The sequence below is a fragment of the Rhinolophus sinicus genome, linkage group LG12, assembly GCF_036562045.2.
Source record: "Rhinolophus sinicus isolate RSC01 linkage group LG12, ASM3656204v1, whole genome shotgun sequence".
NCBI classification, from domain to species: domain Eukaryota; kingdom Metazoa; phylum Chordata; class Mammalia; order Chiroptera; family Rhinolophidae; genus Rhinolophus; species Rhinolophus sinicus.
The window spans coordinates 12323004-12340855 of NC_133761.1; the positions used below are offsets into that span (position 1 = coordinate 12323004).

At 42.9% G+C, this 17852-nt stretch overlaps 1 protein-coding gene across 9 annotated transcripts in view; it reads right to left on the bottom strand.

Annotated features, from left to right (window-relative positions):
• Positions 1 to 17240, bottom strand: part of NTAQ1 (N-terminal glutamine amidase 1) — a 213786-nt gene extending 196546 nt beyond the window's left edge. For 2 of the 9 annotated variants that reach the window (XR_012490736.1, XM_074316652.1), the window contains exons 1-5: positions 16802 to 17235; positions 12074 to 12173; positions 11215 to 11265; positions 7556 to 7704; positions 6791 to 6915 (exon numbers count right to left, since the gene is read on the bottom strand). Coding sequence is in view for 6 of the 9 variants with exons in the window: in XM_074316652.1 (XP_074172753.1) it covers positions 6791 to 6915; positions 7556 to 7704; positions 11215 to 11265; positions 12074 to 12173; positions 16802 to 16890 (514 nt within the window). In the remaining 3 variants the exon portion in view is untranslated. The other 7 variants (XM_074316653.1, XM_019719894.2, XR_012490735.1 and 4 more) reach the window with 6 other exon arrangements.
• Between the last annotated feature and the right edge of the window lie 612 nt (positions 17241 to 17852).

Genomic DNA, 17852 nt, shown 5'->3' on the forward strand with positions numbered 1-17852 from the left:
TATCACCATTCCATCCAGTAGGAAAGGGGGGAAATGTATGAAAGAGAAGGCAGGCAATGTTTCATCAGTCAGTCTTGTAAGTGGCCACATCTCTCCCCTTACAATCCAGTAGTGAGAACCTGGCCACATGGCCACACCCATCTGCAAAGGAGTCTGGGACGTGTCATCCCTGGCACAGCAGCCACAGACCAGGGAAAACTCTATTACTCCAGAACAAGGGACAGCAAATTATAGCCCAAGAGTCAAATCCTCGAGCCCCCTGGTTTTGTGAACAAAGTATGACTGTAGCACAGTCACACCCATTCATTTATACATTGTCTATGGCTGTTTTATCTGCCACAGAGGCAAAGCTGAGCAGTTATGACAGACCTTATGGCCTGCAAAGCCTAAAATATTTACTATTCAGCCCTTGATAGAAAATATTTGTTATCCCCTTCTCTAGGGAAAAAAAAAAAAAAAATGGGACAACGGATTCGGTTGGACACCCAGCAGCCTACACTTTCAAAATTTATCTGGGTCATTGTTAAAAAGACATGGGGACAAAAATATTCCTTGAAGCATTTTCTGTCACACCAAAAGACTAAAAACAACTTATAAAGGACTTAAATTTTCAACCATGCATACCACAGAATACATGTAACCTTTAAGAAGAATGAGGAAGTTCAACATGCACTGATTAGAAAAATATCCAAATATATTAGCTCGAAAAAGTAAAATGCACAACAGTATGTTTAGAATGTTGTGGGGAGGGGAAAAAAAAAAACAGAATTTAATCCATAATATCTATATGCTTACATGGGCATAGAAAACTCCTATAAGAACATAAAGGAAACTGAAATCAGAAGTTAGTTTCTGGGTAGGGAAGTCAAAAAATTGAAGGACAGAGTGGACGGAAGTTTACTTTTCACTATACACCCTTTTACATATTTTGAAGTAGTACAATGTGCCTGTACTATCTACTTTTTAAATAATTAATTAAAAATTAAACTGAGAAAAACCACATACACAAAAGAGTTTGTCTTTATGTCCACGGCTAACCAACGCCTCTTCTGAAAGACATGATCTTTCTTAAAAGCCACGGATCGATCAGGAATAGTCAGTCTTACTGACCTGCGAACCACTTCACATTATTGGATCTGCTTCCCTCTCCACCTCTCCACTGTCTGTCAGATTCTCAGAGATACATTTTTTTCTCTTTTTTTTTCCCTCCCTTATTTTCATAGTCAACTTACAAATTCTATCTTAGTCCCCTGCTATTCTTGAAAGTTCCTCTTTCTAAAGAGACACTATTTATCAGTATTTATGCAGTTCTCTTACATGTTAAGCATAAAGAGAAGCAAATGTGACCGTAGAGAAAAATTAAGCACGGAAAGACAAAAGAAACAGTTTTCAAGACTGATAAAATGAACAACATGGGAGAAAAATCTTGTAAGGAAATTCACCTTTCAGGTAAAACTGACAGTGCTCCAACTTACGCAAGATGAAGAAAAAAAGGAATCCACTGGTTTATGTAACTGGAAAGTTCAAACGTTGGGCTGGCTTGAAACACAGATAGATCTGGGTGCTCAGAAATGGCCTTGGGGCTGCCGCTCGGCTGGGCTGCATTCTGCAGTCAGGCTGTTCTCTTGTGGCAGCAAGATGCCCACAGTAGCTGCAAAGTTCTGGGCCTCTCGCTTAGCAAGCCTGGTGGAGAGAGAGTTTCTCTCTCTGACCTCAATACAGTAAATCCAGAGAACACTGTGACAGATCATTCCTAGACTTGTCCGGGGTGGGGTCCAAGCCTGGCCCAGCTCAGGCTCTATGCCTTTACTTTTGGACACCAGGACTATATGGAACGTGCAAAGATCGAAGGGTTCCCCAAAGGGTGCTGTACGAGTGCCAAGTAGAAAAACAACAAATGTCCTCTGTTGCTTCTAACAAGTCAGGACTGTGGCCACTGGATATTTTAACAGGCTTAAAATGATCAACTTTGCTCCCTTATCCTGGTAAGAAGTAGTGGGGGTTTCAATTTCAAGGCAAGGTGGCTGGGGAGTTCAAACTTAAACATACACATTGTCTGATCTGTCTGCACCAGACATAATTTTGAATACCAGATTAGAAACCTGCTCATAAATTAGCCAAAACAAACCTCCAAAAATGCAATTTGTAAATCAGATTGCAATCCTTCGGTCCCTCTGAAACGTTTTGTCCAGGACAAAGTATTTCCGTGGTGCAGTCTGCCAAAATGTATCTTCTTCATTTTAGCCACATCCTTTTAAAATCACCGTCTGAGAGTCACTGAAAATGCCAAAGTATGAGGTCTAAATTTAGCACTAAATTATAAAATAACTTAAGAGGTTGTACTTGTATTCATCTTATCAAAAGTTCATTCACTTTCTCCCAGAATCTTCCTGGTCAGCTAACCCAAATAGATACGTGATATTTCCTTAGATTGCTTGATTCTTGAGTAAATGCTTTCAGTTGTCCCTCCATAGTGCAGGGCAGAAGATTTATGTTAAATGAAAGTTTCTTAATAAGCAGAAAACTCATCTGGGATCATAAGCTTAGACATCTTTACTGTAAGAAATTACTAATTTTTACAGTAGAATCATGAAAACATAAATGATAGCTAGTACTATATGCCGGTTTAACGACAAACTTTTATTTACTTAGAATTATATGATTAAAGACAAATTTCCAAAATATCATCAAAAACGAAGGTCGATACATCTATTTTAAAGCAATGGTTCCCATCTACAACTGAGATACTCTTGGGTATCTCAGGTCATCAAGAATGACGCAAAATCTTAAAACAAAATTAATTTTAAGTGAATTTTATTTATAAAAAACCTATATAAACAGACCAAACAATACTCAAACCTGGAAGGGCTGTAATCTTTTTTAACAACATAATAGTTCAAAAAGACTAATACTTATTGCTGATTCAGCTCACAATATCAGCCCTCTTCAAGCAGCAACACAATCACTAGTAAACATTTTATGGGCACCTTTAATGGGTATTAGTGATTCACTGAGCAACGAGCCACAGCCCTGCCCTCCTGGAGCTTCCGGTGTAGCTGGAGAGAAATGAAACATCCAGAACAGAAACAAAGTTCACACACATCTATGACAACAAAAGCAATTACTGGCGTAAGTCACCACATGTATTAACAAATGAGCCATGGGACTATCTTAGCAAATGTACACTACATCAAGTTTCAACCTGACATATCAAAAAAAAAAAAAAAAAGTTTTTAGTTATTTTTTGTTCATTCATGTTTCAACTGAATTGAATTAAAAAGAGGAAAACACAATTCCAAGCCAAATGTACCATTACGTTTACCATCCCACTGTTCATGTCCTAGAACTTCTCCATAGTTCTACACCCAGATGTCCAGTTCAGTAGTTTTGACTGCCAAACCGATGTACAAATTCAGATAGCGAGTAGACAGCTCCCCACCCTACCTCAGGATCCATACTGATAAAATCATTCAGGTTCATTTTGGAATCTAAAAAAATACATGAAAGAAACATCCACTGAAAGCACAATTTTGGTTTAACAACAATAAAACAACCGAGAAGACCAAAGGTAGAGAAAATTATTCAACGGATAAGGGTTCTATATCACTTCTTTGGTATTCTTGTCGCAAATGTGTAACCTTGATCTAATCATGACAAAACATCACACACACACACACTGAGGGACATTCCACAAAAGAACTGACCAGTACTCTTCAAAATGTAAAAGTTTGAAAAGAAAAGAAAAAAAGAAACTGTCACAGATTGAAGGAGACACTGTTAATACCCTGGGTCAGAAAAAAAACAATTAGTGGGAAGACTTGCAAAAACTTAAATAAGGTCTTGTAGGTTATGTCAATACATTTGTTTCAGTTGTAGCATTTTCTTGGTTTTAAAAATTATACTATGGTTTACTCAGATACTCAGATTCTGAGTAAAGTGTATACAGGAACCCTGTCCCATTGTGGCAAATTCTTTAGAAGTCCAAAATTATTTCAAAACGAAAAGTTAAATGAAAACAATGCATGAATAATCAAACTGCCAATTTACTGGATTCAACTGCCAATTTACAGGAAATTCAGGGGATACAAAAAAGACACAGTTAGCAAAACCCAAAGTGTTTCTCCCAGACTCAGTTTCTTCAACAAATGAATTACAAGGAAAAAAAAAGTTGGACAAGGAATCTATATATTTAAAAAGACTACGCTTACAACAACAACAAAAAAGCAGGATAATCAGCAAAACCAGAAGTTTTGCTGAAGTCATCAGAGAGCTGGGATGCAGGATGACCAAGTAACCCATAATAAAGGAAAGACAGATACCTCCAAGGAGAGACAAGATGGAAACTCTTGCTTATCTGGGATAGATGCCAGATTCCATAAGAATTGGTAAGTAAGTCAGCTAAAATTTTTAAAAGATTGCTAATGGAAACCTCAACTTCTGAAATGTGAGTTATTTGTTTTCTAGGACTTTCAGCCCAAGACTTGGGAAATGTCCTTAAAAATTTAGTCACCGGTAGCTGGTGCTGGAACTGAGTCTTTAGAGCAAGGCTATAAGACTGTAAATCTCAGTTTCCTTCTTATCAGGAAAAAAAAAGGGGTTGGGGGGAGTTCGTTTCTTTAAAATATATTAAATGCTAAATTAAAAATAGTGGGAGCGGCCAGGTGGCTCAGGCAGTTGGAGCTCTGTGCTCCTAACTCCGAAGGCTGCAGGTTCGATTCCCACATGGGCCAGTGGGCTCTCAACCACAAGGTTGCTGGTTCGACTCTTTGATTCCCGCAAGGGATGGTGGGCTCCGCCCCCTGCAACTAAGATTGAACACAGCACCTTGAGCTGAGCTGCCGCTGAGCTCCCAGATGGCTCAGTTGGTTGGAGCGCGTCCTCTCAACCACAAGGTTGCCAGTTGGACTCCCTCAACTAACAATGGCAACTGGACCTGGAGCTGATCTGCACCCTCCACAATTGAGATTGAAAGGACAACTTGACTTGGAAAAGTCCTGGAAGTACACACTGTTCTCTAATAAAGTCCTATTCCCCTTCCCCAAAAAATCTTTAAAAAATATATAAATAAATAAAATAAAATAAATCACTACTAATTAGCTAAAAGTAGTTCCCACTTATCCTAACTTTGGACACATTTCTTTGATAAATACAGGTCTTAAGGAATTTACCACATGAGAGAACATTATAATGTAATCCAATTATTACATGAAGAACCAGTATGTTCACCCCACACCTCAGAGCAGATTCCTTTTCATTTCAATCTCAAATTCAGGAGGCCCCTGATGAACTAAGTACCTGAGCGACAGAAAAAGACATACCCTCCTTGTAAAAAACTCTTCCTCAAGTAGTGTGCTCGCCCTGCCACTTTCCAGAACCATATACGTTAGGCAAAGGGACTAACCTTCACACACTTCAATTTATGTGTCTATCAAATGTGGAAAATAAAGCTTGACTCATTGAGTGGTGGTGAAAGTCAAACTAATCTGAAAGGGGGTTGGCACAAAGCCTGGCACCTGCTGGGTCATAATCATCAAAACCCAAAGGAATGACCCAAAGAGGATGAGGGCCGATGAGGTGATGTTTACTGAACACCTACTATGTGCTAGGCTCTGTGTTAGTGCTCACGTCGAAAAAAGAGCTGGGGAGCTGCCAAGGCACACTGCCTAAGACCACGCCCTGTGCAATAGGCTGTCCAAGACTGAAAGGTAGACCCATGAAGCCCTCTCCTAACCCAGGAATGGTCCCAATTCTAATACCGAGCCCAGGAAGCAGGCTTGTGGACCAACAAGCAATTCCGATGTAAATTTTAAAAATTACGAGAGAGGATCAAATATATGGTGATGGAAGGAGAACTGACTCTGGGTAGTGAACACACAATGGGATTTATAGATGATGTAATACGGAATTGTACACCTGAAATCTATGTAATTTTACTAACAATTGTCACCCCAATAAATTAAAAAAAAAAAAAAATTACGAGAGCTTTTCACAGACAGCCTCAAATAGCTGAGTTTGAATCCCCTTTTAGTTCACTCCCTTCAAAGATGCCAAATATATTTTTTACTTTCTTCCTTGCTGAACTCTGAATACTTTTGTCCTCCTTTCCTGGCATGCTGCACAGCTTACAGAGCACTTCCACACAGAAAGCATCACCCATGTGATGGGATGATCTCACCGCAAAACGGCAATGCTATGAACTACTCACAACCAGAAATAATGTTTCCACTCATGTGAAGGCCAAACAATAGTAAGAGGGTAAAGAACGCTTTATTGCCTCAAATCTCAACAAAGTATTAATTGGACCGATGCCTAAAAGCCCACAAAGGAGATGAGTGGTGTAATAAAACCTGCCAGCTTTCACCTCCTCCTAATGCAGATTTTATTTGAGAGCCAGGGAAATGCCATGTCATCCGTCACAAGGATACACTGGGGCTTTTCTCACCATAACATGAAACCCTACCATGCCCAGGTGCTCCCAGCCCCATTGTTAAATGACACAAACACACAGATCTCCGAAGTCGTGTCCTGGACGTAGGGACACCCAATACCTAGCAAGTGTCGTGGTTCTGCTCCCTAACACCCTCCCTGTCCTGTGAGTTCTTAGGCCTCCCGATCCTGCTCACTGTGCCTCAATTTCTGAATCTAATAAACACACAGCACTACACTTCCTCTTACCTCTTACCACTCGGGATTTTACCCAAAGAACAATGCAAGTTTTGTCCTTGGTGAAGGGAAAATGCCTATCTGCGCAGGCACCAGAACCCACTCTGAGGAAGCATCTTTGGCTCACCTCCAGTTTCAATGCAGGGATATGATGGAGGAGGCTCTCTCCAGTTCCCGCTGGAATCTTTCATGTGAGATCGGTCAGAAGCAAAGTTCTTCAAATATGAATCTGCGCGGATCACTCGAAATTTCCTGCAGATCAATCAGCATTCATTTATCTCAGGGAGGTCTCCCAGTTGAAATTCTAACGCGGTTTTTATATAGACTCATTTTCTGTGGCATGCACAAAACTACTGGTGGCATTTTTTGCACTATTAGTAACATGCAAACATATACGCCACTTTATTACCTGTTAAAGAAGCCATGAGAAATGATCAGATGAAATCCAAAATCACAAAGGCACACAAATATACCTGGTTACCATTATTTACCAATTGTGGATCAGGGGCAAAGTGCATAATTTTCAGGTGCGGCCATGACAGCCTTCTAATAAGGCATCATAAGACATCCCACTCCCCCCCGCCCCCTGCACCGTACACACACCCCCAAAAACAAGACTACGAGAGAAATCCCCAAAACGACTACAATAATGTTTGAGATCTTATCACACAAATCTTTAAATGACTGCCAACCTCTGATACAATGGACAACCTTTAAAACTTTAAAACATTTTGAATCTTCTGTGTAGCACATCATTCTCAAATATCAACTCAATGGTGATGCCAAGATAAGTGACCTTTACAAAACAAATGCCAAAACAAACAAAACAACTCCATGTGATTGTCAAGGTCTCACTTCAGAAAGGATGAAAATCCATCCCGAATTTCCTCACCTTCTGAACTGTGGATGGATGTCCTCATCAGATTTAAAGGCATCTTCCACATAAGTGTCAAAAGCACAGGGAAATGGCAAGACAGTGTCAAGGTCATAAATGAAGCTCTGTCCTCCACTTGAAACATGAAGCAAGACAACATGGTAATCCTAGAAGTAACAGTTGTTGAAGTTACTTTATGATGGTGAATTCCAGGATTATGTGATATATAAAGCATATATATCACCAAAACCAGATACCAGACTAATATAGCCCTCTTTACAATAGCAAAATAAAACAAAGTAAACACAAAACCCTGAAAACAGACCAAATGTCCGGTGACAGGGAATAGTTACCTAAATAATGGATATGTTCCTATACATTAAATGTATACCCACTGACCCAGCAATTTCACCTCTAGGAATCCATCCTACATAAAAATGGTCATACACATGTAAAGGTATATATACTAAGAAAATCTCTGTAGCACTGTTTATAATAATGGAAATTCAGGAACAACCAAAAGTCTATCAAGAGGGGAATGGTTAATAAATCACGATGCAGCTGCATGATGGAATACTACGCAGCTGTTAAAAAAGATTTTGGTAAATTTACATGGAAAACAGAAAAATGTTGTTACCTAGTTGGATAGAAGGAGACTGCAGAATGTGCATATTATTTTATAAAAGCTGTATGTATATAGACAGAAGTACATAAGCATGCATATGAACAGAGGAAAGGTCTGTAAGGATATTCTCCAAACTATTAACAAAGGGAACTGCTTGAGGTTTGCCCAGAGAAGGGGAAAAGGATTTTAATTTCTTGTTTTATACATTTGCAGTTAAAAAAGTACAAGTGTTGGTTTTGATTTTGTTGTTTTTTAATCAGCTAAGCCCTCATCTGTAAGCATTAAAGGAGAAGGCTAGAGAGAGCTTCTCCCACAGAGCTTGGTCACAGTGTGTACGTGAATTCTCACTCGTGTCGCTCCCAGACACCTGGCAGCGCCAGAAGGGATGTCAGGGAGGTTATCAAGGGACATGAGGGCAGTCTGGTGCTGTGAGTTCCTCAGAAGAAAAACACCCTCGCAGAGAACAGCTCTGTGACATAAAAAGTTCAATCACATCAGGACAACATTCATAACACCCCTTCCATTTCTAGCACTTCAGAGAGCTCACAAAGCACTTTCTCAAACGCTATTTCATTTGACTCTGTGAGGCGAGAAAGATAATTAATCAAGACTAGAGACGGTGTACCATCAGAGCCTAAAGTGCTTCCTTTGGCTCCAATTCTATCTTAGTAAAGCAGAAACAGCATCAGAAATGGATACTGATTCCCTGTATACCCCTTAATGCATCCTACCCTCCAAGTATAAAGAAGAGCGCTCTCCCTCTAATCCTCCACGATTTCCTTCCCCTGGGCTCGTTCACGCTATTCCCCTCCAACCGTAGCAACCTTCTCTACCTCCTTCCCCATATCCATCACTCAAGCTCCAGCTCAAGTCCTCTCTCCCCCATGAATCCATTTTTATCTTCTCCCACCCCCTGCCAGAAGTAGTCTCTGCCTTATCCAAAATCTGTTTCTCCCTTGACATTTTCTAACTCATACTGCAGTTTTTTTGAAGTATATACTCCCTATTATTTGTGGGAAACTGTGCTGTTGAAATATAGCTATAAAGATGAGAAAGAGAGGTCCTTACCCTCAAGGAGTTCCTGGAGAAATGAGTGTGAAACACAAGTCAACTGTTACAGGAGAGTGTGAAGACACGACAGAATGAAGGAGGCAGGAGAATATGCAGGGAAGGGCATTCTGAAATCAGATCACCTGGTTCAAACCCCAGCCCCTGCACTAACCAGCCTCAGTTTCCTCTTTTATAAAATGGAGATAACTGTAGCGCTTACCTCAGAGTGTTACTGAGCAATTAACGAGACTATGTATGTAAATGCATTGTTAAAAGCCAACCAAGAAACAGAGGATGGGGCCAACAGCCAAGGAGAATCTCACTGAGGAATGGTTGCCATCACTGAATCTCACCTGAAGGGCAGAGCTTTCCAGAAAGAAGATACAACTTGTGAAAAGGCATAAATGACGACTCTCCACAACCTTCTAGTTATTTCAGGTCTATATTCCTACATACCAGATGGATGATGAATTTGAGGGAAAGCAGGCCTCCACTTGGAATCACCTTCATAGCACAGATGTAGAGCCAAGGAATGCAGATTTAAGCGGTACATCTGAGTTGGCCTCAGTGCTTACCCAAATGCCAGGAAAGACCCAGCGGGGCTAAAGGAAGGGCTGCCCACCTAGAAGTGATCTGCTCCTTGGGGTTTGGTGTCTCGACCCATTCAAGGAGGCCTACTCATGTCCTCCAAGAGGACAGCAATGAGGCAAAGATAATATGCCAGAGGGTGCGGGGAGATGTCCTATCTCAGGACTCCCCCCGAGCTGCCATGAGATGTTGTGTAAAGGGGACATGACCACAAGTCCTTTCCCTGCAAGTTTCCCTGAGACAGCAAGCAAGGCCATGACTCAAAGTCAGCTGAGCGGTTCAGCAATGGGGATGACTTCTAGGGCAGGTGGACAGTCTGCAGCAGGGGTTACGCAGTGTTGCTAACGGTAACAGCTAACACTCTGGAGCACCAGTACCAGATACTATACCCAAGACCAGGGTAACGCTTTAAATGCATCTCATTTAAGCCTCTCGACCTCACCGACCAGAGGACACTGAAAAAAGAGGGTGAATCACACATCCAGTTCACACAGCCCACCAATGGGAGGAGTGGGGCTTAGCCCCAGTCGGCCTGACTCTGAGTCCAGCTCCTAACCCAAGGCTGCTGGATTGGGGCTTGAATGTCAGAGCAGATCACCTGCTGACGGGGGAAGCCAGAAGGTGAGCTCCGTGAAGTCAGGGATTTTAGTCTACTCCATGCCTGGCATATCATAGGCCTCAATAAATACATGTTAAACAAATGAATGAAGCCAATTCAAATGATATCTTACTTTAAATAGGGATCAGAAACTAGGAGTTTATTACATTATCATGCATGGAGTTTTACTTTTATCTTCCTGTTTATCAGCATAAACAATTCTGTTCTTCAGGGGGCCAGGTTAAGGCAACACCAGATGAGTCCTGCCAAGGACCCAGGCCTGAGACCCAGTCCTACCACTGGTCAGCTAGATGACCTAGAACCGCTCACTTTGCCTTTCTGGGTTTGTTTCTTCACCTGAACAATGAAGGGGTTGGAGTACATCTGTGTTTCCAAAGCCAGTCATGTTCACTCAGGAGTTGGCTAAAAGCACTCATTCCTGAACTCCTCTAGATTAACTACATCAAAAACTTGTATCTTTAACACAGTCTCCAGATAATTCTAATGTGCCGCTGGACTACGTATTGCTAAAGTTCTTTCCAGTGCTAAATGGATAAGAGTTTGGGAGATCACAAATATATCTGCCATGTTGACCCTTTAAAGTCATTCCGGTAATGATTTCAAAACGAAAAGAAAACATACCTGGGAGTGCTTCTACCTTAGACCAAGTACCATCTATTCTCAAAAGGTCAAATTATTGATAATTATCATTGCCTTTCTCTACCGTCCTATCATTTCTGCTTTACCAAAACATAAAGACCACTCAGGGACCACAAGGACTAAGGCATCAGAAGCTCTCTGTATTGACCAGCTTACCCAGATCACAGGTCCATCTCCAGGTCTTGCCTGCTGTTTCCAGATAGGTATCTACAAAACACAATAAACTTCAATGTCATAAGCCATGACTTCAGTTAAACCGCTACTAAATTCTTTAAAGTAATACATACATGAAAAATAAAATATTTCTAAGCAACCAACAAAGTGAAAGAATGAATGGGTAAGAAGAAATCGAAATCCTTCCTAGCATCCTTAACAATGAAAGGGCAACAATTAATCACACGCTGTTCTTTGGAGAGTAGAAAGAGACCTGAACTAGGAATGAGAAGGCTGGGCAGGTTCAAGTCTTGCTTTGAAGTCAGATCACCTGATTTCAGATCCCATAATTATTTATGGAACCTCCCTGAATCTCTCTAAAATGGAGACAGCTGTCTGACCCGTGCCTATTTCACAGGGTTTCCATTAGGATCAAATGAGATGATGCTTGCAAAAGTGCTTTACAAAATATGAAGGGCTTACTTTTTTAATACATCACATAAGTTTACTATAGTTCTATTTAAATTCCAGAAACAAAGAAATCTTTACCTCAAACCTGAGAGTAAGTGCCTCCATCCTAAGCAATTTAAAAAGCTCTAACTTAATACCTAAAGAAAAGAGATTTAATCTGTGTGAACACAGCATCACGTATTTCCCTACCTACAGGTAAAGGACTAAACTCTCCCTAACTCAACCATGCCCTGGAAGGGGAAAAAAAAAAAATCTTATTCAAAAACAAACTTTAAAATGTTGGTATGTTTTATAATGCTCATTTTAAAACAGTACTAAACCCATGCTATATTTAGCTTCTAATGTCATCCTGAATTTCTTGTTCTCTTTCTGCAATCATTCACCAACGTACCATCTTCCTCTCATTAGATATGAAGACAGCATAACATTCTTCTAAAGGATACTGGTTGTGGTTTTTGATGTATTCACAGAGCTTCCAAATATTTTCTTCACTGAAATAAAATAATTGTTTAATCAGTATAATTAAGCAAGAATGCTGTCTTTCAGATTTGAACAAGACTGACGATGGCATTAAAAAGCTGGAGACCTTAAACACCATTTCATCCAACAATTGGCTAACATTTGGACCTTCTCTAAAATATCCCCAACAAGCTCTTACCCGAACTTTAGGGCGTGTGGACCCCTCTGCAGACAAGGAGTTCACTGCCTCCCCCATCAGTGTTTGTACGTGGAAGCATTTTATAACTGACAAAACGCTACGTAAATATTCTATAAGCTTTGGGTCCAGGAACTTGGGACACAGCTGGAATTCCAACCAGCCACTTACAAGGTAAGAAGCTTTGAACACTGTGACTTCCTAGAGTGCCTCCTTTTCTCAGTAAAATGGGCATAATCACATCAGATTATAAAAACTCGATAAATCTTAGTTACATTGGTTTTCTGCTCCCTCAAGGAATGGAGCAGGGTGGGTGTTTTGGGTAGGAGGGCTCCTGAATGGAAAGCATTGGGCAGTTATGTGGTACGTCCAGGAATTCTTCTGGAGGGGCTCTGGGAATGGGGTTCCTTCCCCAAGCCCCTCTGGTGGGGAAGACGGCCTGAGGTAGAAAGTCGTTTCTCATAGGGAATTGCAGTGTATCTTCCTAGACGGCTGCTCCAGTAGAAATCTCTCTTCTCTATGAGAGGCCCTTAGCTCTTTGAAGCAGTGGTCAGAACTGCCTAAGTAAAGCAATGCCCAGTGCAGTGCATCAAACCACGCCACACTAGTAGCCATAGCCACACCCCTCCACGGGCAAGTAGTCACTGCTGGCAGTTCTCACAGCTCAGCCTCTGGGTTCCTTCTTCTAATGAGCCACACGGCACCTTTGCTCAAAATGAACTACACCCACCCTCTGTTCACACACGACTCCATCTGCCAATGCCTAATTTCCAGCCCCCTACATCATGCTACCCGAAAATGAAGCAAGGCACCAACTGCATTGAGGAATTGTCACCATTTTATGGAAATACACACTTGCAATTTATAAGTCTTACCCTTGCCTATCTGTCTCAATGCTCCATATGATTAGCTTAAAGTACCAAAGTTCAGTGTCTGTATTTTTCTCCTATGATTTCCTTTTTCTCTAAAATACCTAAGAAACCTTATGAAAAATGTGGTGGTAGAGGTAACAAGAGATTACTTCCTACTCCCATAGGATATGTAGTATGCAATAACAAAAATACAAAAATATACTATTTCAATGGGACAAGTAGCTAAAATTTTTTTAATCTGTATAGTCTAAGACCAAGTTTCAAGAAGACATTTGTCTGTCTTGCCTATAGATGTTTGACCACAAACATCTTCAAGACATGATGTACAAAGCACTGTGCTAAGTGCTTAGATGATATGATAAATGAGAGCTTACGGACAATGAGAGGGGACATACAGATCCATAAATAAGCAAGCATCCAAGAAGGCCATAAAAGATGCATAGAGGAAGGAGTTATTAATTTTAAGGGATATAGGAAGATGGAGGAGGTATAGGTCAGTGGTCTTTCTTTGTTTGCTCCCCTTCCCTCCATCCCAAGGATGGGCATAGAGTTGAGGCAAAAAGTTCATGAATCCATATATACCACAAGCACTACTGGCAGGCTGAATACACATGGGGCTTGGACACACTTTGCCAATTATTTTTTAAATATGTGTGAATGTTGCACAGAGGAAAAATAAATTTAAACACAAGAGCTACTGAACTTGTAGTCCCTTTTTATATCCATTTTGTTTTCAAGAGTACAATTAATATCATGTAGGAAGATCTCCTGATACTTTTGATGTTAATAAAAAAGAGGACCTTACATACTTGGAAACGCTGGGAGTCATTTGGAATAGAAAGAGCCCTGGATTTGGTGTGAATCCTGGCACCCACTTAACTGGTCAAAAAAAAAGTGGGGAATGACAAAAATGTTCCAACCTGTCAGCTGACTGTTTTGGCAGCAGAAAGGCTACTAAAGCAGCATTAGGGCCCATGGTTACTTTAAGGGTTACTGGTGATAGGCTGAGTTCAGAAAGACATGCAGACAAGGATTCCTGGCACACAGTAGGTGCTCAGTAACTGACTGAAAAACACAAATCAATTACAACAGAATCAGAAATGTTCTGCAAACCGCACAGTGTCACACAAACATCGGCCACCACTATTATCCTTAAGCTGGGTCTTAAAAGATAAGATAACATCTGACAGAAACTAATAGAAGTAGAGGCAACATTTATTTCAAGTTAGAAGTACCCGCAGGAGCAAGTGTAGTAAGGTGTACCTACCCCACGTGTTCAGACAGGGTAAGGCACTGGTCCACAATCAGAGACGATTTGCCTCCAGGGGACATTTGGCAATGTCTGGAGACATTTCTGGTGGTCACACATTGGGAGAGGATGCTACGGGCCTCTAGTGGGGATAGGCCAGGATGCTGCTACACATCCTACAATACACAGGACAGTCCCCACAAGGAATTAACATGGTCAAGATGCCAACAGAGTCAAGGTTGAGAAACTCTGGGGAAGGGCAGGGAAGGCAAGTTCAAAACGAGGTTTTGGAGGAACAGATGGTGACCAGATCTTAGAGGGCTTGGTATGCTCAGGGGATAGACTTTATTGTCTATGCCTGTATTCCTTGAAATGTGACCGTCAGGCCAGACTCAGAAGGCTCCACTGTGCTGCTCACACATCCAGACTCGGGGGTGAGGGCGTGGATCCTAAGAGCTGTATGTTTTCCAAGCTCCCAGCTGATTCTCTGGCACATTCAAATTCATGATGGCTTTGGGCCATGTAAAGAAGTTAGACCTGACAGGATATGGGAGAGCTGAGCAGAGAGACCTGTTAGGAAGGACTGGAAAAGGCCCCAACAGCAAGGAAGTCAAGGAGGATCTGACCTACGGTACAAGGAACTCAAAAAGATGATCTACTGAAGAGACGTTCATCTCCTACCATTCTTCCACAAATCACTCCACTCCAACCGTGTCAGCCTCCTTGTTTTCTAGAATAGTCCTGGCTTGTTTCCTTCTCAGGGCCTTTGCACCTGCTGTTCCTCTGCCTGGAATGATCTCCCACCAATATCCACGAAGTTTCTGCCCTTTTTCTTCAGATCTGTTCAAATATCATTTTATCAACAATGTCTTCCTTAAATATCCTAATATAAAATAGTAAGTCTCCATCCTTTACCTTGTTTTAATTTTCTCATAAGACTTAACAACACCTAAGCATGGTTTGTTTGTGTCTGCTTTCCCCCAACTAAAATGTAAGAACAATGAGATCTTACCAGGGACTTTCGTCTATTTTGTTCACTGCTGTATCCTTAGTACCTTAAATCGTGCATTACACACTCCAAATGTCTAATAAATACTTAGTGAATAAATAAAACAAATGAATGGACGTTAGGAAGAAGAACAGGATTTAGGTGAGTGGGAGGGCAGAAATAAAGTGCAGTATTTAAGCATGGACTCCAGCATTACAGAGGTTTGTTGCAGGACTACCACTTGCTAAATGTCTGATCTTGGGCCAACAACAGGCCTTTCTGTGGCTGTCTTTTCATTAGTAAAATGAGGGAAATGAGAGTAATAGAACCTATCTCCTAGGCATGGATGGAAGGAAGCATTTGGCACTGGGCCTGATAAGCAGTCAGAGCTGAACAAACGTTAAGCTCTGGGTGGCACTGGTTTGGTGACCAGCTGAAGGAGGGAAAGATAGTTTTAGGTGGCCCCACGGTTTCTTATGAAGGGACTGGAAGTGGGGAAGAAGTCATTACACAGGCAAGAAAAGGTAAGGTGCGGGAGTGAAAAGGACCAAAGTAGGAGCTGTGATTCAGCCAGAGGTGGCCTAGGACAGGGGTACAATGTGTGGACTCCAGGACCAAACTCTACTCATAAATCCCCATTCCTTCACTTACAAGCAATGTGGCCTCAGACAAGTTACTTGCACCCCTGTGCTTCAGTGTTCTCATCTTCAAAATGAGGATAACAATACTTACCTCCTAAGGCAATTGCGGGGCATAAATGAATTCGTTTACATAAGCCACTCAGCACAATGTTTGGCATACAGCAAGTGCTATATAAGTGTAACCATTATGACAACATGGTAGTTAAGACCGTGGTTTTTGGTACAAGAGGGCCTGAAATGCATTTCTGGATACTATTAACTGGGTGACCTTGGGAAAGTTACAGCAAAAGCTCTGTGCCTCCATTCTCTTCCGAAATTAAAATGACCATCACATCAGTGTGACACAACACAAGCTTAGGCAAAGTAATTTCTAGGCTCTCCGCGCTCCACCCTCCGCCTCCGCCTCCCCTTCCTAGCCCACGAGCACTGAGACCTGCTGAGAAATGTCCAAGCGAAAAGCGCCAGGCAAAAGTAATACACTGCCGACTCTACCATTACTGGCGAATTCCGCACCCCCACCCCCACTCCCATCCAAATGCCCACGCTCTATTAAAAACACGAGAGCTACCATTCCCGCGTCCTCTTTGCGCCAAACCGGAAAACCCGCCAGTAGAGGCCCAGAGAGCCCGGGGGAGGAGCCGGGAAGAGGCGGGGCCTAGCTGCGACGTCGCGGCAGCCACGGAGATGCAAGTGTTTGCGCCCGCGCCCCCTCACCAGTAGCAGCTGTTGTAGACACAGGCGTCCCTTGGAGGGCTGGCCGGCTGGTAGCTGGCGGCTGCGGCGTCGGGGACATCCCCCTCCATGGTGGCTTGGGCCAGGGCACGGGCCTGAAGCGCGCCAACTGGTCCAGCCCCGCAGGCGCGCTTTGGGGACGGAGCTGGCGTGAAGCAGCCCGCACAGGCTCGCGAAGCGGAGTGGGCGGAGCCGGGGCAGCTGGTGCAGTTCCCGAGTGGTGGAGCCTGGGACGAGCACGCGGAACCTGGGCGGGGCGAGCGGCTCAGGTTCCTGGAGCTCTGGGTCCACGAGCGCGGGGCAAGTTCCGGTGGGTGGAGCTAGGGGCTGACAGCGGGCCCAGGACGGTCCTGTTGCAGGCGGAGCTTGTTCCGGTGGGCGGTGCCTGGGCGGGACGCGCAGGGCTAGTTACGGGAGGGTGGAGCCAAGGCAAAGTGGGCGGGTCTGGGGTTGGGTGAGCGGCGTGAGTTTCCCGCGGACTGAACTCGGGCGAGGACTGCGCGATTCCGGTAGAAGGGGCCGGGGACGGTGGAGCCGGGGCGGGCGGTGCTGGCGGCGCGGGTTCCGGGTGGGGCGGGGCCGGGAGTGCTGGGGGCGGCGGTAATAGCAAGGAGCCAGTCAGGCGGAGGAAAAGAGAGGTCACTGGCCGGCGACCTGAAGAGTCAAGGAAGAACGTCAAGTTGGTAAACCGCCGTACCCTGAACGGCGCCTCCAGGGGAGTCTGAGACCCTTCCTCCAACGCGTTGCCAGCTGTGGAAGCACCAAATGAGATGCGGATGACTCGACGTGTCCGAGTGAAATAAGAAACTTGTGTGTGAAAAATGAAGCTTTAGCACTTTGAGCCTAGAGCCCGCGGGATCCAGGGGGAATAAGGGGGGGGGGGGAGTTAAGTCCAAATACGTCTGCATCAAGGACGGTTTTAGCGAAAGGTATCACCTTAAAATCTCACCGTATTGTAACATTTTTTAAAAATAGAGAATTGTATATATTGGCTAAGAAATATCTATGGATTCTTTGATATAGTAAGAAAAAA